The sequence below is a fragment of the Ornithodoros turicata genome, unplaced genomic scaffold (genome assembly GCF_037126465.1).
Source record: "Ornithodoros turicata isolate Travis unplaced genomic scaffold, ASM3712646v1 Chromosome12, whole genome shotgun sequence".
NCBI lineage: Eukaryota > Metazoa > Arthropoda > Arachnida > Ixodida > Argasidae > Ornithodoros > Ornithodoros turicata.
Genome location: NW_026999301.1, coordinates 1,918,375 through 1,943,078, shown reverse-complemented (window position 1 = coordinate 1,943,078; position 24,704 = coordinate 1,918,375). Strand labels below are relative to the sequence as shown.

The window sequence follows — 24,704 nt, the reverse complement described above, 5'->3', positions numbered from 1 at the left end:
AGTACTACCCAGCCCTGCTACAGAATATCTTGTGACTAAGCTGCGGGATGTCTTTCCGTGCTCTTCAAACCTCAGAGAATATCCTGCGTCAGAGTCACAAGATATTCTTTTGCAGACGGCAGGAACACTGGTGTCGTCTGCTATGAACATCATGCCTTTTCGCGTTCTGCTAACCGCGTGGAATATCCTGCAGTTCAGTCAGAAGACATTCTATAGCAGGCGACAGCACCAGTAGTGTCGTCTGCTATGTGAGTCATGCCTTTTAGCGCTCTTCTAACTGCGCGGAATATCCTGCAGTTCAGTCAGAAAATATTCTGTAGCAGACGACAACACCAATGGTGTCATCTGCTATGTGAGTGGTTGCTTCTCGTGTTCTTCTAACCATGTGGAATATCCTGCAGTTCAGAAAGAAGATATTCTGTAGCAGACGACAGCACCAGTGCCGTCGTTTGCTATACTTCCGCTTCAACTAAATATCTCAGCGTCGTGCGAATGTTCCACATAAGACACGGCACAACTTCAGTTCCATCAGCATTTTTTTTTTACTTTTTCTTCCTCTAAAATACTGTACGAAGATGTCCCTCGTGTGAACACACGGTTATAGTGCTGAAAAACACCATGGGTTAATTCAGATGGCACCCGGATTAAATTGAATAGCATCTGGATTTTTTCAGATGGTGCCCGGATTAAATTGAATGGCGCTGGGATTATTTCAGATGGCACCTAGACTAATTCAGATGGCACTTGGACTAAAATGAACGGGAAAACCTGTAGAGCTGACCTCTTTTGTTGTACACTATGCCGACTTTGGAGTATGGATCACAGGGTTTTTGGCCTTCTCTATGGTCTCCTTTTTCGCACAAATCAGTCGTCTCGTATTGCCCACGACTAATCTACCAGAAAATTTTCAAAACGTTCCTAAAAATGCATCCTGCAGCTTATACGCGTGAAATTACGGTAGCCATCTTCATCTGTATTTCTCTCTTGCGCCTCTGTGCAGGGTCCTTCAGAAGTAGAAAACGTCGAAAGCCCCTTGCGGTTGAGTTGCTGCACGTGGGTTCCGAACAAACTGGCATGTTGTACCACGTGAAACGCAATCGGAGAAACAACTGAACATTTTTCAGAAATCCAACTCCTTGCAGCGGCCCAGTATGCCAATTATATAGGTCCAGAGGGAGTATCCGGTACCACTGTGAAGGCTAAACTTTATTCAACAAATACGTACAAAACAAAAAGGGTGTCCCCTCGAAGTCACCATAGTAGCAACAGCTAGAACCTGAACTTTTCGTAGTAAATTGCCAGGTACATGTTAAGGGGTCCAGGCAACATCACACACTGCTCCTTTTTGTTGCAACGATGTTTTACAACAATTGAGAGGCCTATTTCCTCAGTTCACTACCAAATACTTCAATCTGAAGCCATACAAAATAAAAACAAGTACTTTTCTCTACTTTTTTGTCCAAAAACAAGTAGGTAATTAGGAAAGTTGATGCCAATGATTTTTGCATATTCATTTTGATAGACTGCAGAAAGGATCTACTGGCGTATGTTTTATGCGCTAAAGACTCCCAGTCAGCTTCGACCCTCCCGGGGGGCTCTAATAGCCAAAAGCCGTTCCCTATTGTCAAACAAGAATGACTCGGACACAAGAGATGTGACTTACATTTGGTTTAATCCTTGCCGGCAAAAAGGTTGCACACAACTATACACATCGACCGTCACAGCCCGTTTGTCTTCCTCACTGTCCCTCCCCCCCCGCGTCCCTTGTTCTCCTGGGGTCCCCCCTTGACCTTGGGGACTTGCGGTCGCCCAAGGCCAATACGAAGCGTTAGCCTCCTATGAGGGTGCCAGTGAGGACCCCACAGTTTATCTCCGCTTTTCGGTAAATACCGAAACCCAGATGTCCCAAATATATTCTATATGCGTTTCCTATAAGCTTGGTACATGCTTGAATTCAGCGAATCATCCCACATTTTTTATTTTTTTATTTATGCCACAAGTGCTTCTGGGACTCTTATACTATCATCTGTACATTATTGTGACTTCAGAATGCACGAGCTGCTGTTATTACCCTATGCAATCTTGTATGTCAAAGAAACCGAACTAAAACCAGAATGCCTCTCTTTTATTTTTGTAGCCAAGAAGGCAACCATAAAGACCATAGAACAGATCATAAAAACTCAATTCAGCCAAGAGATTTCAACGAGAGAAGCAGAGCTGGACACCATCAACCAAGTGAGTCCACAATGGTCACATCTACATGGTGCAGAAAGATCAACCCTACAATTGGTTCAGTCTCCTGCAATGGTCACATAGCTTTGTATTGTTAAAGTTGACAGAACATGTCGTTTTCCGATATAGCTTAAATGCTAGAGAGCTGATGGAACCTTCTCCTCTCATAAACAAACTGGATAAATTTAATTCTTCAGCTGTAGCTAGTATTCCCGTGGGCAATACCATACAATTACTGACAACCATGGCATTGATTGGAGGTCTTTTTACAAATTCCAGCTAGATCTGTGCACATTTTCTATCCTTTGAAGTGCAATGAAGCCAGAGAATTTGGTGGTCTCTCCAGGGACGTCACAGAAATGAACTCGTGAGGTGCCATGGCCAACAGTTTGTGAGGGGTATTGCACATAGATATGACAGTAGCTCAGAAATTAGACCCATTCTAGCCATGCTCTTGGGCCACCCGTTTAAACCCCTCAAGCTAAAGCAGAAAACATATCAGCTTTTCAAATTTCAGCATTGCACATTATGTCGTGTATAGACTCTGGATGTTTAGGCAAATGCCTATTTTCTTAACCAGATCTCTGTAATTGTAACGGTGCCTTTTCGATACAAGAGCACAAATTGAGTGATGGGGACCCTGGTCGCATGGATGTGGTTGTGCCCACCAGTGTATATTTTTGCATAAGTGGCTAAAACCTCATTTATTCTCCAAAATGTTCAAAAAATTATTTTTTTGGCAGAGTGAGGCAAGGGTTATGGAAGTTGCCAGTTTACATAGTGAACATGCTGGAGATAATTGGCAATCGAGAGATGCATGGTTCAAATCCCGCCTCTCTCTGGCTTTTTCGATGACTGCCATGTGTAAATTTGACGTATTGAATCACTTTGACACTTTTGAAGTAACATATTGCTTGTAAAAAAATGTACTCTGCCAGCAAACTACTTGGAAAGAGGAGCGTAGGAAAGTACTGCTTCTTCGTAATGGAAAAGTTTCGGCACATTGGTATAAATCTTGCATACCACCTTACACTGATGCTGTGGGGTACAGGCAAAAAAATGGTTAAAAATTGGGCTGTTCGGTGTAGCATACTTTAAAAGCGATAAAACCCCCGTGCCGGGGAACAGTCAAAAGATGACACAACACACAGGCACAGAACACATATTGTGACCGAGACATTGCTGTGCCTGTGTGTTGTGTCGTCTTTTGACTGTTCCACGGCACGGGGGTTTTGTCGCTTTTAAAGGGTACAGGCACCATGCTGCTACATTGCTAAAGACATTCCATCCAAAGATGACGCCTGTCTTCTGTATGCCGTGGACTGAGTTGTGGGAGAAGTGAGGAACAATTTCACAGAAGTCAACAAACTGGTCTCCCTGGGTAGAACAGCGTTCCTTCAAACTTCTGTTATAGTAAAACCTTTCAAGGACAAGCTACCTGATGTCCCTGTTCTTCCCCTCCCTCCTTCACCTGTTTGATTACATGGCCAAAGGCAGTGGATTATGTCAGACCCACTTTGAGGAATTTTTGAGCGAAGAACTCCCAGAGTGTGGTACTTGCTCAAGAGATCCTGCTGTTGACTACACTTCCTGTTGAACTAGCGTACATTTAAGCAATCTACGTCCTCCTTGTCACATCATCATGTGCCCTGGACGTTTTGGTCAAGTGCTGTGCAACATTGCTGCGATATGATAGACTGAAGTATCACAGTCATCTATACAAAACTGTTGTGATAGTTTCTGATGTCCAAGTGTGAATTGAGAATGTGCCAAAGGGTCAGGTAACTGATAGAGTAGTGATGAAACTACATTATGCCTTGAAGAAAAATCCTGGATTCAAAACTTTGGGGACAGTGGCTACTGTATTAAAGGGAATTGGATCTACGACGCTAGATGATATTCGACCTTTTGACATTCCCAATTCGCTGGACTCGTGACACGTTACTGTGACATATTGATTCCTGTTGGTGAGACAATTACGTAGTAGATTTAAATCGTTGTTTAACGATTTAAAGGTATTTAAAGAGTTGTTGGTCTATCTCCATTTTGACAACAAGCAAAATACATTTCCACAAAACAAGGACGCACAAAGCCAGGTCTTCTCCTAGAGACGCTACAGCGCTAGCGAATGTCAAGCCCATATCGTTGAATGTGGAGAGCCGGAGGAGGGCACCACCAGTTCACCTACTACCGCTTCGCAAACTCACTGCATGAACTTTCTGGAGAGACCTCGTATATCATTAAAAATAAATCGTTTAAGAATGCCCCAAATCCACCCTACGGTTGCTACAGTCACGTTGTATGGCCATGAGTGAAATGGACAATGCCCTTCGAGAAATAGCCCCGCAGTCACCCACTTTCGTTGGGCTTCTACGGGCATGAGTATACTTTGTACTTAGATGCTTTGTGCATGAAACAACCGTGCTCCACTTGAATGTCAGAGTACAGCGAACTCGGGACACATGCACGAAGGAACGGGCACTCAACACTGTCACACTTCCTATCGATGCTTTGTCAAGTGAAATAACGTGAGACAAGCATTTAATATGCATAGCCTTTATGCACTAGAAAAGAAAACGTAGCAACAACACACACACAAAAAAACATTGCAGCCGTGATGGGTGGTTACCGAAACTACCCGTTCTCAATTCTCCCTTCTCACATTGCCCTTCTTCAAATTACCTTGCTCAAAAGGACCTGCTAGTTTTATCCCGTATCGGAACTACCTCCCTCAAAACGCCCTTCTCGTACGACCTCACTGCACAGAGCCATCGTCCTGTTTCAGGAGAACAGTCGCCGTGGACAGACTTTTTTCTTTTTTCCATTTTATAGAAAGTTGACATGCATACTGCTGACTATTCCCTTTTGCGTGCTTTTTGTTCGTACTAAACATTTTCACCCCTATCAGATCGAGTTCATGATCTCACGGCGAGTTTAACTTCCGGAGCTCACGATTTCACTGTCTCGAAACAATGAAAATGCTTGATTGCTTCGTATAATATAACCACTCAAATTCGCAGGTTTCCTATGTCTGTCTAATCGTGTTAGCATGTTGTCGTAGTGTTGTGTTGTCCAAGTTCGCAGTTGGTATATTATTGCACGCGACTGTACGTTTTACAGTCAGATAACATTTATTTCCAGTAGGGCATTTGGCAGCGTTCAAGCATCACAGTGCATGTTTAGGTACATGGGGGTGGTCAGTGGGTGTCAATGCTTGACATTGCAGGAAGACGACGACAGTGGTGCACAGCCCACCCCTACGCACTCTCACTTTTGGTACAGCCTCAGAACATCCTTTATTGTGCTGCTTGGATTTATATACTCCTGAATGGAGGGCAGAAAGTTTTCATTTTCCTGTGTGTGTGTGGATAACATGAAATAACGTACTCTGACGGAATTGGCGAACAACGTGGGCCAGAGCAACATTTTGGGGTGGCTGGAATACTGTGATGTATGGGGAACAGCTGAAATAAAGAATAAAGAAGGAGAGAAAAATGCATTTTTGGCAGAATAAAGGTCGGTGTCGTTCTCATAGTGGGAATTCCGACCCACACACACACACAGACCACCACCACCACCACCACCAAAGTGTAATGTCACTGCGCATTAGATACGTCTTCAAGGGAATCTTGGGAGTTGATAATATTGTATTCAGCTGAAATTGAACCTGCTTTGTAAACAAACACGCTAACACGGGTGTCGACACCATCGTGGCAAGAAAAAATACAGAAAAACGCAAAGGACTTGTTCTGGGTAGTGTTTGCGCCAAGTGCAAGGTGAGAAGAGTTTTGCGAGTGGGCATAGTGGCAACAGGTACAAACGTGAACGGGTAATTTTGAGAAAATTGGGTAGGGGTTGTTTTGTGCCGGGTGCAAGACGAGTGGAGTTTGGAGAACGGGTAGTATATTTTGAAACAGTTATTTTTAAGTATACTTTTTGAAACAGTTCATTTTTAACGATATATTTTGCAATCATATATTTTTATTGGGGATTCTTGAGCGATTGTTTTTTGGGATGGGGATATTGGGCGGTTGATTCCTTGTCAGGGAATTTTACGTGGTTTCTCGTGAAACAATGTTTCCTGAAAGAGTTTTAATTGAAGGATTTGTTCTTAAAGGTTTAGTAGTGTAACCCCCAAATAAGCTCGTTGTTGTTGACAGCAGTTCAATGCAGCCTCTTGAGAGCAGCATCTTACCTCGTATTTGGATGCTCCTCTGTCTTTGTTCAGCTCGATATTTCCTTGAGTTACAGCAAATGTTGCATAATTAACCTTTATATCACCAATTCCTTGCAACTTTGAACCATTTCAGTTATGTTTTATTGTGATCTTTTTATGGTTGTTTCAGAGAATATATGAGGCCCAAGCTCTTCTTGATAGTCTCAGAGTTAGTATCGTGACCAAATACTATGCCACGGGAGGAAGGTTGCTCAGTGAACAGGTGAGCTTTGAACACACATCACTCAATAGGTTGTGTACTCGAAAATGAATTTTGGTTCATTCTGCAAGTCTTATGATGCATACATAATATCTGTAGGTTGTCATTATCTGTGGACAATGGTAACTTAAGTAATGAGGAGTATCCTGCAGCACATTTTGATGTCAGAATGGTTCGCTCGAAACAGTGGCTGAAACCATGATTGTGGGCTTGATTGTGGGCTTTCGTGGAATTCCTTAAGAGCAAAACATGTTTTTTGTGGCATTATTCAATAGTGTAGGGACTCCTAAAATGCTGAACCGCAAAACCTCATCAGCATAACATCAAATATTGAATTTTACAAATGAGCTGAGCATAAGTGAGGAAACAAGGAGCTGAGCTGGAGGAGTCACCCAGGAGCCGACTCCTTGATGTAATATCAAGTTCAGGGAAGAACTGTTGCTGTGGTCTTTATAGATATCAGACGACTGCTCGTTAACCAAAATTGAAGCTCTTTGCTGAGAAACAGTGTAATGTGGTGCAAGCTCAAGTACATGGGATAATTGGCCACGTGGATATAACATATGCATGTATCAGTACCTCATGGTATTTGATCAGTCTGTGCTCTCATGGTTGAAGTTCCCAATAGGTCTATTGCATTTTATGGACTGTAAAAGGGCATGTTATACGTAGTTCAGTTTTGTGTATTAATGCAGATTGCATTTGTAGAATGCCCATTATATTGTACAAATGACAAATACTAGAAATACGAAGTTACATATTTATTTCTCACCATCCCAGACGTTTGTGCAGCAGTTTACGTTGACTGGTACATACAGCACCCTTACTGGGGCTGTATGATAGGTGCATACTGGTGCCTTACTGTTTCTTTAATAAGCAGGCATCATGGTGGTCAATACGAGGCCTCTCCCAGAGGAACTTTGTTATCTGTGGGTCTGGATTGTTTCAAATATTTCTTACTGTTTTAAGTGACTTATAGCTTTCCAGCAGAGTCCCGATGGCTGCCCACCAAGTGCTCAGGTCCATCCTACGGTTAAAAAGTACTTGGGAAAAAGCGTTCCACGGCTTCCACGGAGGGACGACCATGTTGCTGCTCCAAAACCCGGTGTGGCCAAGGTCCCCAATGTGCCTGTTCCTCAGGTTTGTCGATGATCTTCTTGATTGCATCAATGCCATGATTCTTTGGCTGATCAGGGAAAAGCTTTATTCAGTTGTCTGTCCCAAATATTATGAAAACGTAGGTTGGAGAGAAACATTTTGTATTTGGGAAAGGCTAAGAAGTTACCAGCCTGTTTTACACCTTTCATTCCAGGCATATGAGGCTCCCAATGTCCAAATGAGGTTCTAAAGGTTATAATACCCAGAAAGGAAGCTTTCAATGTTAATTGAAACCAAGGACCATTGAACATGAGTGTGGCACCACCAGGCGTGTCAGCCTGTCAGAAAGTATTGGATCCATTACTGTTTGAGGAGTTGACACGCTACGTTTGGTGGCTCTATGCGCATGTTCAATGGCCATTGGTTTTGATCATCATTGAAGACTGCCCAGCCATGTGAAAGCGGTCGATACTATTACAGGTGTCTTTTGGAGTACTGTGCAGCTCACTGAGGTTGCACCTGAATGCGCCAAGAGCTCATTAAGACCACCCAATAATATTTGTGGGTTAGATGGGCTATTGATGCATCAGTATAACAAAAAGAATTGTGTTACCATGCCTGACTAAAACATGAGGCATGTTCAAAAGAACACAAAACTCTTTCAAAAACATGCTACCTGAAAAAGAGGCAATGCTGTGCCTAATGAGCATAATTAGCATCATGTTTGTACAGTAAGCCACCATTTATCCTGGTTTTCTGTAATCGATATCTGTTGACTTGACTGCCAAGCTTGTGGTGTTGGCGGTTGGGGAGACCTCACAAGTTGAACACGATGCTATCAGTTATTTTAAGTTTTTTCACGACTACAGTCACACCCTGAACAAAAACAAAACCTCCCCCACGCAAATGTTAGCTCGGGTGGCGAAAACGTCTTTGAACCCTCAAAATAATAGCTTCCTATTGTTTGGCACAGGATCATGGGGAGAATTTGATCACACTAACGCGATCTCCCATTTTTTGGCTCCAGGATCTGGTATCCCAGGCATGGGAGGAATGAGGGAAATCTTCAAAGGGGCAATCCACGTTATGTGAAAGAAAAAACAAGAAACAAATGAGCCATTTCAGTCACACAGTATATTGCAACTTTGTGGGGGCAATTTGAAAGAGTCAGTACTTAAAGGAGCTCAGAAAGCACTTCAATCGCTGCCATTTTTCGAGCCAATTTGTTAACCAGCCTATTAATGTGCACCATGCAAGGTGATTCATTCAACAGATATATAAATATAACAGAATTTGATTGTAAAAATCGCGATCGTGCACAACGGTGGTATTGCTCAGAATGAGCTGACCAGCTGCTTGCATCATTTTGACGTGACTACGGTACAGCCGCCTGGTTGGTTTAGAGGAATGTCGTCTGCTATTTTTAACTCTGAATGACACTGTAATCTGCAGTGCTGGAAAGAAGTATTTCTTTCCGCATCACCCTGGCACACAGTACCTGCTATTGCTAACCCCGCTGATGACTAAGCGGGGTAATTTTTCACTGAGGGATTGCATTGTTATCGCAAAGGGCTTGGTCCGCGTTCGAATATAGCTTCAGTGGGCTAATCTCTGAGATTACCAAGAAACATGAGCCCGCATTTTTTGTGAATTTAATGTCCCACAAACTGTTTCCCAATGAAGCCCTGCACCAAAACGCAAAACTGCAATATGTTCATTGCCAAATCAACAACTTTTACAGGAGTTGGTAAGTTGACATGGTGTTGAAGGACACCTTTCAGCTGCGAGTTAGCAATTGTTGCGTTTGTCCTCTTCATTTCGTCTGTGTGCCTTTTCTCGGGCGACTTGTTTCTTTCAACATCATCTCTGGTATTGAAATTAGTTGCTTCACATCACCCTGCCCCGAAATGGCCAGCAAAATAGAATTTTGATTTTTGCTACTTTACCAGGTATGAGGAAAAAGCAGAAATGTTTGAAGAAGTAGAATGTAACAGTTATTAGTTGGGCTTGAATCAGCAGATCTATTTGCTGCTGGGCCTGGCCTGTGGAGTGTATGGATTTGAAGATTTCCATCATTGTAAATCTGAATTGAGCAGTACTGTAGTTTAACTGGTGTTTTCTCTCCCAACAGCTGGAAAAAAGAAGCCAACCAGAAGCAAGTGTGACACTCAACAAGCCCATAGTGCAAGGTCCAAGATCCAAAAATAAAATTAGAATCATTGTTGGCAACGTGTCAAAGTGAGTATGCCACGAGTTTCAGGTATTTGTTGTGTTACTATGATGAGGGCATGAAATACTATGGTGTACACTTCGCTTTTAGACATGACAAGGGCGACAGTGTGATGAAACCTTCGAGTCAAAGCCTTTCTATAAAAGGTTTCTGTTCGACGCACAATGCAGCACAGCCTGTTAGTGTTATATTGTCTATATTGTCTGTGACTTTCATTGTGCATTACTTACTTGCCGACATGAGAAACCCTTCTGAGAAGCAAAGTGCACCTATGGGCATTATGAACTATGAGATTATGTGACCTTTTCATCACCATGATTACACATAGAGCCTTGTGTTTTAGGGCTACACCTGGAAAAACCTGTTTTTAGCCCACCAGTTTGCATCATCCTCACTTGGGATAAAACCCAAAAAAAGAACCAGAACACAAACTTGTTAATAGAAGGTATGCGAAATAGCACCATCTGTCGAATGCGCCGCTTTCGACCGCCATGGCTAGGGCAGATCTCTCACGCGCTGCAACGCGGCTAGAGGGGGTTCCGCTAAAAAGGAAATCCACGGCCGCAATTTTTGAAGCACGACTCCTCAGTGGAGTACAGAGCATTTTGGCAGAATGTACGAATGACAAACTGTTCAGAACTCTAGTCTCAACAGCAGAAATAGTCCTACAGTTACAGTTTTGCGGTCGATTCCATTTTCATCGAGATCTCACATAGGGTGGGAATATGTTTACTGAAAATAAAAGCGAGGAAAGGTTAGTCAGGCATAGGCCGACTTGCTATTCCTTCCATAAAAAGAAAACGAAACAAGAAAGAAAGAAAAGAAACACACACACACAAAAGGGCCTTAGAGGCTGGTCGAGAGGCCGGTGACACGGAGAAAGCTCAAGAGGGTAGTCATAGCTGCCCCCTAGTTGTGCATGACCGGGCCGTGCAGGGTGGCCAAAGTGACGTTAGGGTAGCCAAGTTGTCGCAAGTGGCGTTGGAGGATGAGTCTTTGTGAGAGGTACCGGTTGCAGGATAGGAGGCAGTGCTCACATCTCACATGGCATTTATCATCGACGTTCGGCATTTGAATTTACTTTGTTTTCTGCAATACTTCGCTTTTTAGTTTTATCTGCTACTGTGATGATAAGATTAAATGAGATTCTGGTCTTATAAATAGGGCCAGAAGTTTTCGGGTTTTACTACTCTTTTTCAGATTCGGGGAGTAAAAATAGGGGAAATACGTTTATGCCCCAAATTCCTGCAAATATTGGGTGAAATTCTTTGCACTGTGCTAGTGCATTGTGGTGCAGGGAGAAATCGGGTCTTATATTAGGACGAAAAGGTTTTGGGAAATACTTTTTTCTCAATTCAGGGTGTAAAAATCGGTTGCTATATATTGGATGGCCAAATTCATGCAAATTCAGGTGACTGACAGCAGGGTGCATTTTCCAGTCCAAAAGCTTTATGTATTTTATATCGGTACAGTGGCAGGATTCCTATACTATTAATATGTAGTGCACAACCAGAAAAGGAATTCTTTCTTAAATGCATCACTTCAATGCTTCTAATACAACAGCAAAACCTTACAACACAGCTATGACATGGTAACACATGTACTCTCTCAAAATGTTTTAAAAATTCAAAGGAATGAAGGTACAATTGTTAATATGGTGTCATCTGTAGCTACCATTCTTTGTTAACATACAGCATCATTGCCATCCTCAATGTCTCTGCACCCGTGATGATGCACGTGAATGATGTTTACACCTTCCGCTTCGCGAATTTCGCGCACCATCTTCCGCATGTACTCCGCGGAGTCACTGGCGACTGCAATCACGTCGCTCCAGTCTTTTTCGTATTCTTTCAGTACAGAAGTCAGGACAGCACCAATGCTATAGCTGTTGCACGCCTTCACGTGCACAACATCTGCAAGACTAATTGCTTTCTCTTCTTTTTCGGCATCGTAGTAGCAGAAGAGTGTGTTGACGGTAGGAGTGCCGATGACGTCTGGGGACTCGTCTACAATGATGCTTATCTTTGCAGTGGCTATCTTCTTTAAAAACTTCATTTTGGAGGCCTCAAACCCCTGTCAGAGGTGCTTTTCTCTCAGCTGTTTCGCACATGACATTGTCCTCGTGGCCGGGCAATACCTTTTGAAGAAGTGCCCAAGTTCACCGTCTGCATGCTCCAGACTTATTCCTGCAAAGCAGACAGCGCGCACAAAATCGTGTATTGCACCTTCTGCTTCTTTTTCCTTGCTCCACTGTCTTAAGGTAGTGTCGAAGATGGTTTGTTGTTTCGTTTTCGCCTGCTCGGCCTTCTCGAAGTCCGCTTTCAATTTACCATGCCGTGCCGACGCCACGGGCTCTCTGATGCGATCATAAGGCTTTTTTGCTGGATCTGGTGAAATCTCCAGGCAGCAGTACTTGCAGACCAACATGAATTCCGCAGGTGTTTCACCGGAGTCCTGAAAAGCGTCCAGGCGCGCCTTCTTCTTAACCTCAAGATCTCAGTACTCCCTCGCCCAGTCGTGGGCTGTCTTCTTTGGTCTGCCCATCAGGACAGCAGGCTTTGATCCCAAGAATAGGCATCACACAAAGGTGCACGTTGGAAAACTGAACGAAGTTTGTGTGATAAGTGTGACCGAAAGCGTCCGACACGGACGCGTGATGCATCCACAACCGGGGAGAACGCAGAAAGCCCCGCCACTTGGTGCGCATGCGCAAATCAGATGTTGGATTGGATTGACTCGTCGCTCGGCTTGACACGGATTGAGACTGGCCGGTTAGCTTGCGCCCTCCTCTATGTTCTACGTTTGGCCGGTTTCTCGGGTTTTACTGACATCGTCGGGGCGCAAATATCGGGTTTAACCCGATGTCTGATAATTGCATTCGGGGGGTACAAACGGGGAGAAATAGGGCTAAACCCGAAAACTTCTGGCCCTACTTATAAATGGCGAATATTTTGATGCAGGAGTTTTTCATACCATTTGCCGCACTGTGCCGAGCAATCTCTTCCTTAATGTTTTGAGATTCTTGGAACCACGCTGCGGTTGTAGTGCTGCTGCATTCAGTAGTTGTGATATATAATTAGACGATATAGTAGTAGGTTTCAGATTTATATGTTGGAAGGTATCTGGTTCTATCATTGCTGCTTGCTCTCCTTAAGCCACAACTTGACCCGTGTGTCAAGCATGTGACTTCATGACCAGCATTTATTTTTGTTAATAAATAAATATTTGATCAACATAAATGCCATGATTCTGAACCTGTAATAAGCGTGGTTTTATCCTACCTAGTTCAACTACAAGAGGCAATTTTTCTTTTAACTGTGTGAGGCAATTCACGCACACACACATACAAATAAGATTTAAAAACAAATATTCATAGATGATGTCCTATTCTCGTGTTCTGGCTTATTTAGTGACTCGACTAATTTCTCTTCTTACTTTCTCTTGTTCACAAAAAAGTGGAACACAGTAGAGAACAGATGTAAAGACTGCAAATTATTGTGCACATGCTTACTTGAAGTTAGTATGTACGTCAACAGAGTGCACTAGGTACATATGCAAAACAATATTCCAATCTATCACACTTGACAATTCACCTGCGGGTTATGATATAATTCACCAGAAGTTCAGTGATTTTACGAGATAGTCAAATCAGGATCACTCATATCACATTATGGGTCTGCCTCTCAGGTTCTGCATCAGTGGTGCATAAATGAGCGGCAAATGTCTGATCCTAAAGTGACTGCATGCTCGTATTAATTCTGAATGATCGAGAATGTTAAGCTTTACGCGTTCAGCTTTACGCTGGTCCATTATAGCCTCAACTACAGCATACAGTTTCAGGCGCTTCCTAGTGCTCAGTTACAGCGATTCATAAATACGCACCCTTTTGTCGTTTTATTCCTCTCTGCTAGTACAGCTTTGCGCAGCAGTGCGGTGACACCTTCATCAGTACTACATAACATTGTGTTTTAGTCGTCAGAGCATCGACATACGCAGTCTTTTTCACGACAAAAAGTTGTGGTATTCAGACAATTCTTTAATAAGCAGAACGGAAAGCTTGCAGTGTCGTTTACACTATGCTGCCGGCTGCTGCCTTGCTGCACAACAAACTTTTACTAACGCAGTGGTACATGAGGCACTTACACATAGAGTGACAAAAACAACAGAAGTCCTCTTCAGCTGCCACTATTCAATGAAACTTACTCATGGGCAATGCAAACTATGTACACGGAACAGCGAAGCCATGCTTTCCAAGCATCACCTCAACGAAAATAGTGCGAGTGCGTTTTCGCTAACGGGCAAGAGAGTGCGCTCCATTTCCTGTTAACCCCCTAATACGGCCACTGGAGAATACTAAGCACTGTGCATTCAACAGAGTCGCTTGGCATCTCGTGTTCATCTCAAATGCGAGAAGCATTCTTGTTTCATACAGTAAGAGCTCATTAATTTGAATCCTGCGGGGACGCGAGAAGAGTTCAAGTTAAACGAAGTTTGCACTAACAAAAGACAAGGAAACAGACACGCGAGGCCACGAGTGCATGAGGAACAGTAAAAAATGTATTTGTGAAAAAAATCAGTTGTTGAATTTTGCCTTTGACTATTAAAAACCCAGGATGGTCAAGCTTTGTTCAAGTGCACGAACGTGCCGTAGTGCTTCGTCCTGATCTTCCTCAAAGCTGAAGCAAAGGCGCGTGATGTTCAGTGCAGCCATGACCTCTGTTTCTAATGGCCGCACTGGCACCTCCTCCTCTTCCTCATCCATGTCGCTGTCTGCAGGTCCATCTTCTGTGGGTTCGTCTCCGACGGAGATGTGCGTAAACAGCTGCAGAACTGTCTGTAGTCTGCGAAGCTAACATCTTGGGGCATGTCACACACGGCTGCAGGAACTCTCTCTTCTGCCTCAGGGTCAGACTCCTGTAGGCTGTCTTCATCCACACTTGCACAACTTGGGGCAACAAATCCGCAGTTGCGAAAACGGTTCACAATCATTGCTGGAGTGACCTGTTCCATGCGTGCACCAGCATGTGCTACGCAGTGAGCAGCGTCACGGCATAGTTGCGACTGCCGCCACACAAGATACTTCACTCATGAACTAATAGCCAACATTGTGCGTGTGAAACGATGACAGCAAAGCAGGCAAGATGTCGAAAGAAGACAGGGACAGCCTCCCACAAAGAAGGTGATGGGAAGAGAAGATGGAATTTGGTGACGTCTGCTGATTGGAAAAGGCAGGAGAGGGCCCACTAGCTTGGCACACGGCAAAGCTACCAAGCGGCACAGAGGGGGCGATAGCCAGCGAAAGCCGAAGAAAACATTTTTTCGGTTGTGGCGCGCAGTTTGAACCCTGGAAAGTTGCCAGCAGCAGCGTGCGATTGCTGGGTTGCTGGCGCACAGTTTGAATTATCCGTAGTGATTTGAGTGTGAACTAGTGGGCTATCTGATACACTGTTGTACATGTTAGCATGGTGAGACCATAATGACTTGTTCGAATTATCCAGAAATTCGAATTAGTGAAGTGTGAATTAATGAGCTTTTGCTCTATACAGTTGTGCCTCATTAATATGGACACCTTTGCCTCAGAGAAAAATTGTCCATATAACCGAATTGTTCACATTGCTGAATATCAGGGAGATACATTACGGAAAGCGGTGATTTAATAAAGCTAAATAAAGTCAATGATTAAAGTTACAAAGAGCATGTTTTGGTATGCTCTGGGAGACTTTGTAAAGCCTGTTCCGCCCTGTGAGTTCTCGGAATTCGGAAATGCTCCTGGGGAATGTGGGCAACGACTTGCCCTTTATTCCGATAACATCCATAATAACGAGACAAAGACACATGGGCTGAACAGGATTTGCCCCTTGTTTTACTAGCCATCGTTTGAACGGTGAGGGTTTCCATATTAATGAGGCAAAAATGCGTGGAGAAAGTTTGGTCCCCGCAAAAATCGACCATAATTAGAGTTGTCCTTATTAACGAGGCACGACTGTATAGCCTGATTTAAAAAAACAAAACCCAATTTCCTCCCCTCAAATTTTGAAGAAATTTAAATTCTCAAGAAATAATGCCCGAAAACATGAGGGCCTACCTACTTATGCACCTTACCAGGGTGTCTCCAAGGCCACTCATTAAGAGAATTACAATCAACCAAGTTGCAGAGTGATGACAGTATATAGAGGTGAAGAATAGAGATGTGACAAATAGAGAGAAAGTGAGAAGGAGAGGTGAAGAATAGAATAGAGATCTCCAAGGATACTTAATGAGTGATTATTTCTGTGCAGGTACATTCCATCTGATAAACGAGATCCTAATGACCATGCCACTCACAAGTGGATGGTGTACGTACGGTGTCCCCCTAACGGAGGTGCAGAGATAGCGCAAGTGGTGCGCAAAGTCCGCTTCTTTTTGCACCCAAGTTACAGGCCCAATGACATGGTTGTTGTCAGGTATGTTGGCTGTCTTTGCTCACTTATGCCTCGATGAAACAAGACTTGTTGGATCAGATACTGTAATACCCTTAATCAAATCAAATGAGATACCCTTAATGCTTGCGAGCACTGATTTTTGAAAAGTTTGCGAATAGAAAGCTCGCAAATTTAAAGGGCTGACAAAAATTTCAAGCTCAATTAGACACTTTGAAAGCTATGCTGGAATTGTAAAATTTATCTTCACAGTTGGTTATTATTATTGGTTGGTTACAGATTACTGGTAAGCATTTGAACTGCTTTACAGCACGAGCAATCTTGCTTTTATAAAATGCGGAAAGTCAATCTTGGCCTTATCAAGACGCAAGCATATTTAGCCACAAGTTTTTGCATACAGAATTATAAAAAAAAATGATCGGCTGCGAATATGTGCCCTGAACAATATCCTGTTTGTCTGTTTTACCTCCCCTCTCTCCTCCTGGCATGCCTCATTTGTAGGTGCTTCCCTCCGGTGTATAACCTACTAAACACAGCTCCAGGTATTAATATGCAGATTTACGATAAGGAAAAAACCTGTTATCACATGCTGCTCATTGCTCAGAAGGTGCAGCATTACTTGTCATTAGGGCCTGACTTTTTAGGGTTAAACCCGTATCCGCCCGATATTTACCCCCCGAACAAAATCTGTAAAATTCGGGTTTAACCCGAATCTACCCGAAAACGTCCGGGTCGCGTGGCACACTCATAAGCATGCATTAAAATAAAGTTTGATAACATTGCTAAATATTAGTTCCATGTTAAGACAAATTTTTATTAAACAAAAAAAAATCACCCGAATACACCCGAATTCCTGACGACAGAATATGCCGTAACGGGATTTAACCTGAATACACCCGAATTTTCAAATGAAAAATATCACCCGATATTTACCCCCCGAATTTGGCCAAAAATAAAACCCGAAAAAGTCAGGCCCTACTTATCATGCGTACACTGTCATTCTGTCACGATGAACAAAACATTAAAGGTCAGCTGTGCCGATATCCCAACTAGTCGAAACGGTTGTGATATTCTGAAGGCCCACATCCAGCTCTCCCCAAAATGCACCTTCATTCTCCAAGTTCGGTACAGTACCATGTAAAAAAGACAGATACATAATTCATTCCGAAACACACATGGGCGCAGCCATGTTTATGACGTAGATGCACTCGAACGGGCATTGTGACGCGTACGCGCCTTCGTACTTGTCAGTGGATTCCAGCTACGGCTAGTCGTGGCCTCACCAGCTTCACGTATCTGTGCTTGAAAACGTGAAGATGGCAGGCAGCCGGGTTTCAGCAAAATGCTTGAACAGGGAGATAGCAGTTAATCGGAAGGGCGACCTTTGTTTTCCACCCGGAAAGCAGAGGTTGTAATGTCAAGGGAAGATTTGAGAGTGGTGCCAAGACGTCCGCGTGAGAGCGCCCATGAAAAGTGGAATATAGGTGAATACTCAAATTATAACGTCACACTGTCATACCTGTTGGTGGCAATTAGACTAATGCAACTAATGTGTCAGCAGTTTCTTCCTGCACCAGATGCAAGCCAAACCCTACTTTCAGCGTGCACCTGTGGTAATTCACAAGTTAGATTATCAATACTGCTGTGTTGTTAAACGTGGCTATATCAGAGGAAGCGCAGTAGGACAGCTGCACAATCGATCTATGAAGCTTCCTGTTTTTATACCTGAACCTCCACTTACCTTTCTGCTCTTGTTTTTTGCCTCGATCCTCCGTGACACATTCAAAATTTGTGTGTCGGGCATGTCACTTAAGACGATTTCATGCCGAGATTAAAAATTGCCTCTGGAGTTGCGCGTAACCTATGATAACATTTGTGGACGAAATCCTTGGTGTGGAACTCAGCCCGCATCGCTGTCGCTGTCAGCCAAGAGCTTCGCTCTGCTTGGTCTTTTGGCTACTTATAATAGGTAATGTACAAATTCTCCAAGGAGATCATCAGCCTCCTCGAGGCTTATTCTACTATTGGCCTGTGCGCTCACGAATTTCGAACGACACCTTCAGCATTCTTTTCTCTTTCACGCTGACGATAGCAAACTTCAAACATTGTCTACGCACCTTTTGGTTTCTTCTTTAGACTATCATGGCTTGTTGCCGATGCGAGGTGTTCCCTTATAAGATCGTTTTCGTGTCTCCCTTCTTCATATTTCCAAGTCATTGTACTCGTTGACCCAGTCTTCAAGTCTTTTGCCTTTTACGACCCGACATCATGTCAAAAGATGTACCTCACGACGTTAATGCATGAAATGCATAAATGCACACATTCATCAAGCGAGACTACGAAGAGCCGACGGCAATCGAAAGCGAAAAGGCTAGTTTCCATCGTCATGGCGTGCATGACGCCCATGCGTGAGGTGCTCGCAAGCATGCACAAACGGAGGAAAGCCAACTTACGGCAGCCCCGGGAAGCTCCCATAGTCGCAATCGTCCATGGAAAATGGAGGGCCTCCGAACCATGTGATTTCTAGGAGCCATTCACAGCAAGGGTGGGAGTCACATCCAAGCGTGGGAGTGAAGTGCGCATGCGCAGACAGCCCTCCTCTCCTAACCTCTTCCCAATTCTTTCCTGGGTTTTGTCGTCTGCTTTCGCTTCGCCAACTTCACACGTTTTCTTTGCGTGATTGCTAGTAACGTAGTAATGTGTTGATCAAGGTTGAGGAACAAAAAGCAATGAAGGATTATGACTCAAATTTATTTCCCTTCATAAATTGCATAAAAAATTAACGCTACATTCACATGTCTTGCCACAGGCTTCACCGGAGCATTACGCGTCTGAACAATAAAGAGCAGTTTAAACAAATCAGTCCACATATCCAATAGGTAGAGGTGAAATTTCTGGTGACGGCCACGGGAACGCTGAGCTGTTTCGTTGCATCAAACACAGGTACACATGCCGAGCTGTTCTTTTCAACCCAACTCTGGCACAAGAGGCATTCCAGTGTGATGTGGTCGCCGTACAACAGTCTATTATTGAGCTCAGTCTTCCAGGTCATTTAGCTGAGGGCGTCATGCACAGGCAATCCATGCTGATTCCTGTTTGAACATCAAAGCGTACGTGTCACAAGTGTTCATAAGTCCCAGCAAATGAATAAGTGCGACGTGACAGACAACTAGTACTACCAGAACACATAATCTGATTAGCGGCATTCAAGCTGTACAAATTACAGAACCCTACAGTGAAACGCCCCGAACACTAGTGAGTGTCTTTATAATGCACTTCACACGATAGACTTGCATTGTTTCCTTGAGTACAGTACAATCTCGATGATACGAATCTCACGGGGTCACGGAAAAAAATTCGTATCATCCGAAATTCGTATCAAACGAATTAAACCAAAATAAAAATTGAGGCAAGAAAATAGACAGTGACTGTTCATTTTCCATTACTGTCAATGAAAGAGGTCGGTTGTAACGCTTTTGTTTCTCCGTTTTTGGCCAATGCTGCCCAAATACGCGAGATGATTCAAAAGACGTAGCACGTGCTTTTCACCCGCAAGTCACGCGACAGTGGTCTAAAGCGAGCTTCTCCTAAAGCACGCAGGCATTAGGTGAAGCCACGGTGTAAGATATATATATAGTTAGGTGAGGAAGCTCCCGGCGCCCGGCCGGCCTCATAATGTTCGCCTCCGCCTCCGCCTTTCCGCGGCTCTCACTAGATGGCGCGAAGAACGGTGGGCTGAGGCGGCTGAGGGCTGGGATGGGAAGAGCGCGTTGAAGTAAATGTGTGCACGGTAGCCGGCATTTTAAAAGGGTAGCAAGCAAAGATAGAGGCTGACACTGGCTCGAACTTATGATGAAACTGCAACATTTATAATTACTTTCCGCGTGTGTATCCGCGCCAGCTAAAGTAATCATGATCCGATGCAGTGGACGGCGTTTATTCTAGCCATCATGTCATGTTTTGCTCTTTATTGTTTTGTCGAGAGAAACTTTGTTGGTGTATGCGTATCCATTTTCAAACTATTTTCGAATCCACAGCAATTCAAACGAAATATTCCAAGTACAAGTTTATTTATTCTCTTCGCTGCATGGCAGAACACTCAAGCGAAAATGTCTACGTTGTGCAAAAGTGTGAACTTTTCTTCTTTTCACGGGTCTCTTTTTTGTCCATTGCATTCATTTGCTTGCAGTATTGACGCATTCGCATCAAGACATAATACTGCAGGATCTTTGACAGCAACTCGGTTTTGTGAGCATCACAGGGAAACGTTAGTGTGCACACGTCAAGGACGTGCTCGATCGTGTCCCAAAAAATTGTCTGTTCATTGGCATGGGCAGAAAAATAGTCTTCTGCAGCCCTCAAGATCGCGTACAGTTTCATGTTTGGATGCTGCAGTCCACCTCTACTCTTGACATTTCTGAGTGCCGCTTCTGGCACCTGTGGCGCGTGAACAGTTAAAGCACTAATGCACTTTGAACAACTTATGAGCCTCTTCATTTTTCGGGTTAGGAACCCTGTGACGTAATACAAAATACAATCGGCTACTGCAGGTGAGGTGCTGTCGCCTACGACTATGTCGTCACATTCCCATTCTTCGGTGCCCACTAGCGCGTCAATCCTCGACTTCAGCTCCTGCAAGGTATCATGATCATTATTGTTCTTAAATGCACAGAGAAAGTCTGAGAGTTTCAGTATAGGTGCCTCGTTGGCCAGGACTTCACAATTCCCGAACTTTGGTGGTTTTAAAATACTGTACATTGACAGCATGCGATACAACTGCAGGAACGTTGTCATGGTTGGGTGATCGTTCTGACTTCCTGCAAGACGAATTTTTCCAAAAAAAGCGCTCCAAGCAGTCCTGATTTAGTTTCCCAGTAAGGACATGCTTGAAGCCACAATTTTTGATTAAGTAAGTACATAAATCTAACGTTGACCTCAGAGTAACACGCAATCCTTCGGCAGTATTGGCTGTCAGGAACATGTCTTTCAATATTGCACCACTGTGAACCTCTTCTTCCCAGTTGTCTAGCCACCTTAATGAATCTTCAAGTGTGGACCAGTCCCTTCCTCTGTACGTAACTCCCTCAGCAGAGAAGCGACGATTTAGGGCATCAAACATGTCATTTATTCTTGTGAATTCGACTGTCCCGTCGCAGTCCGCGAGGCTTCCAATACCGCGATCTTTGTAGAAGATTAATCCCTGGGCTACAGAGTTGCTAAATACTTGCGTTGCAAGGCGCACACGCATCCTGTCGCAATTCGTGGGATGTAAGTGTGACTGGGTGAGCCTAGGGCACACACGAAATCCAGCTGGCACAACTTTGTCTTCTCTGTACAGGGCAGTATAATCTGTCCACTTTACAAACTTGCCACTCACTTTTAGAAATTTGTTCTTGTGCAGGCGATTTCTTATGCATTTCACCAGATGCGGAACATCAGAAAATGCATACACTTTCCTGTCTGAATCAAGTGGATGCTCAAAGAAGTTGCTACAATTCCCTTTCTTCCCACATATACCGAGTTCGGTCCACATGCGCCTGTTTGGATTTGCGCCGTCGCATACAATTCCGTCAACAAGAGCACCAGCACCTTCCAGTAATACAATTGCTTGAAGGACAAGCTGTGCAATAACTGTTCCTTTCGTGGCATTTCGAGATGCGAACACACCAATTGGCTGTACATAGCTATCAGCATACGGTGCAAACATGAACACAAGGCCGTGATCTGCCAACTCAGTTGTGGGTTCTGTATTGTCACCGTGGTCAACTAGACCTACATATGTCATATCTTTTGAGTTGCATGTCCTGCTTTTCCTCACCTGTATTTCATCGAACACAAGATTTCCATGTCTCTTGAAGCTGGACATACTACGAAGCTTTGTTTGCATCGCTTTGAAGAATGCCTCGTCAAAGCCACATTTCAGGCCGACAGAAGATATGTATTTGCGAATGGTTCTCACGGTCGGCAGTGGCAGGATGTCATTGGCCAGCAGGAATCTGTACGCAGAAGGTGAGCGAACATGCAAAAGTAGGCATAACAGCAACCAATCCTCAGTGTATCGGCGACCTTTTTTTGTTTTGCATCGACCAGCAGCAATGCATTCGCGCAGAATCATTTGTTGAGCATCAGGAAGGTTGGATCTACTGATGATATCGTTCAGCTGCTCTTCTTCCAGCTCGTAGAGTTGCTTCTGGCACAAAAGCAGTTCTTCTTCCAAGCGCTGTTTTGCTGCGAGTAGTCTCATTCTTGAACGGTATGAGGATATTCTAGCTTTGCGGATTACATCAACACGCTGCTTCTTAGATGGTGTTAGCGGAAGACGTACGCGTTTCAGTTGATGTGTTCTCTTTTGCCGCCGCATGGTATGGATACGTAATGTATCGTACAAGCCATGACAGTGTTTACAAGGCGATTCCCCATCCACGTGTAATGTACACTTCTTATGTCTCCACGTGCTGGCTTTGTCGACATACGCACATTCTGGTTGAGCTGCAGGGTACTTTTGGAAATCAGGTCCACCTGGACACACATGTAGGTTGTGAAAGTTGTTGATGACACTAGTTAGGGCGGGTATTGAATTGACATCTATCCCTCCAAAAGCCAACGTTGTTTCGACGTGTATGTCGTAGACAAAACTCCGAAGGACTAGTCGCCTGTCTGAAGCCGGGGATATTGACAACATCTTTACACAGGTAGGTGAGCATTCTACGTCCTTTGTCGCCACCATCTGACAGAACATGACTCTCTCAACTTCAAAGTGCGAATTTACGTGGTAATTCCAAGTTTCGTTCGGAAGGCGTACTTCATCGAGCTTCATCAGCAGCACATCGTAATTCAACACATGATTGATGAGAATTTCCTTTGGGGGCACTCCAGCAGTTTCATCGTCGTCATTAAGTACATCTCGACCAATCGCAGCAGCATCACCACCTTCACAGACACCACTTCCGATAGACACGACACATCGCTCCTTAGACCTCGATGACGAAGGGACGTCAGCGACGGATCTTCGCTTCGGAGGCTTCCTAGCAGGCTTAATTGAGGACAGATACGTCGGACATCCAGGGAAGATAGTTGGCACAGCGTGCGGCAACAACACCGGGCACTTCTTTTTCTCGTGCAGCAGAATATGTCCATTAATTTCGGAGTGGTATACCCTGGAAATCATGCTGTCCATGAAGTGCTTTTCGCAGACACTGTCAGTAGGTCGAATGTCTCGATCCTGACGAGGGATTGCGCGGTTCCATATTGCTAGCCTTTGAACGTCCGACGGCGCTTTGAAGAGAGATACTTTTTCGCTCGTGGAATCATAGCCGGAACGGCAATTCGGAACGAAACACTTTCTACCCATTACTGTGCATGCAGCCACTCACTGATTTTGCGTCGTCTTCAGAGTGTTGTCACGTTTGGATTTCTCGAGAAAAAAGCGGAGGTCCAACTATACGCAGCGGCCCAAGACGCCAGCTTATACAGTCGACCCCCGTTTATCCGGACGGTGCCGTTCCCGGCGAAATCGTCCGGATACCGGGGCATCCGGATAAATGAAACGACCGAATAGAAACGTCCTACAGAGCAAGTTTTAATTAAAACACAGAAATCTCGTCAATGACAGCTGTTACATAGTAGTGTAGGCACTCGATTCCTGCAAACTTTTGCTAATTGCATAGAGTTGAGCCGCGCTGTTGCGCTGCTCGAAGAATGTCAATGCGGACGCAAAGTGTCAATGTCTGAGCCTTGTTTCTCACTGGCGTAATCGGCACCGTCTTGCTGCACATCATCGGAGGCAAGAGCAGCAATCACACCGTCATCAGTCATAGCTGCACACGCGTCATCATCCTTGTCAACGTATAGTCAGAAACCGCAGCATCATCTACGGCAGTCGCAGTGAGCCTCTGCATCAGGGATCGCAGCTCAGCTAGGGAAATGTCTTCATCGGCCAACGGGCCGTAAGCAGCAGGCCCTCGGGTTGGAGTTTTCCCCTCTAGAACTGGACAGTTGCTCGAGATATTTCCAAATTACTCGACTGGTCAACGTGACCCAACGCACACAAATAGAAAAGGGGGTCATCGTGCACGGTTGTCTCCCCTACGGAGGAATGTAGATCCCTGACGTGTGACGGGAATAACCCCAGCACAGCGAAAAGGGTGACGAAGCGGGGTCAGCGTCTCCTCTTACTCACGGTAGTCCGGATATCTGAAGCTGGATTACAAGAATTTTCGACTTTCGTTCCCTGGAATTCTTGTCCGAGTCCGGAAGCTGAAGTCCGAATAAACGAGAACAAAATACATG

General features: G+C 44.3%; 1 protein-coding gene across 3 annotated transcripts in view; it reads left to right on the top strand.

Moving 5' to 3' along the window:
* Nucleotides 1-24,704, top strand: part of LOC135371667 (YEATS domain-containing protein 2-like) — an 86,937-nt gene that overhangs the window by 4,988 nt on the left and 57,245 nt on the right. For 2 of the 3 annotated variants that reach the window (XM_064605645.1, XM_064605643.1), the window contains exons 3-7: nt 2,138-2,235; nt 6,579-6,671; nt 7,656-7,808; nt 9,898-10,004; nt 16,275-16,439. In XM_064605645.1, coding sequence (XP_064461715.1) covers nt 2,138-2,235; nt 6,579-6,671; nt 7,656-7,808; nt 9,898-10,004; nt 16,275-16,439 — 616 coding nt within the window. The remainder of the gene's footprint in view (nt 1-2,137; nt 2,236-6,578; nt 6,672-7,655; nt 7,809-9,897; nt 10,005-16,274; nt 16,440-24,704) is intronic. The other variant, XM_064605644.1, reaches the window with a different exon arrangement.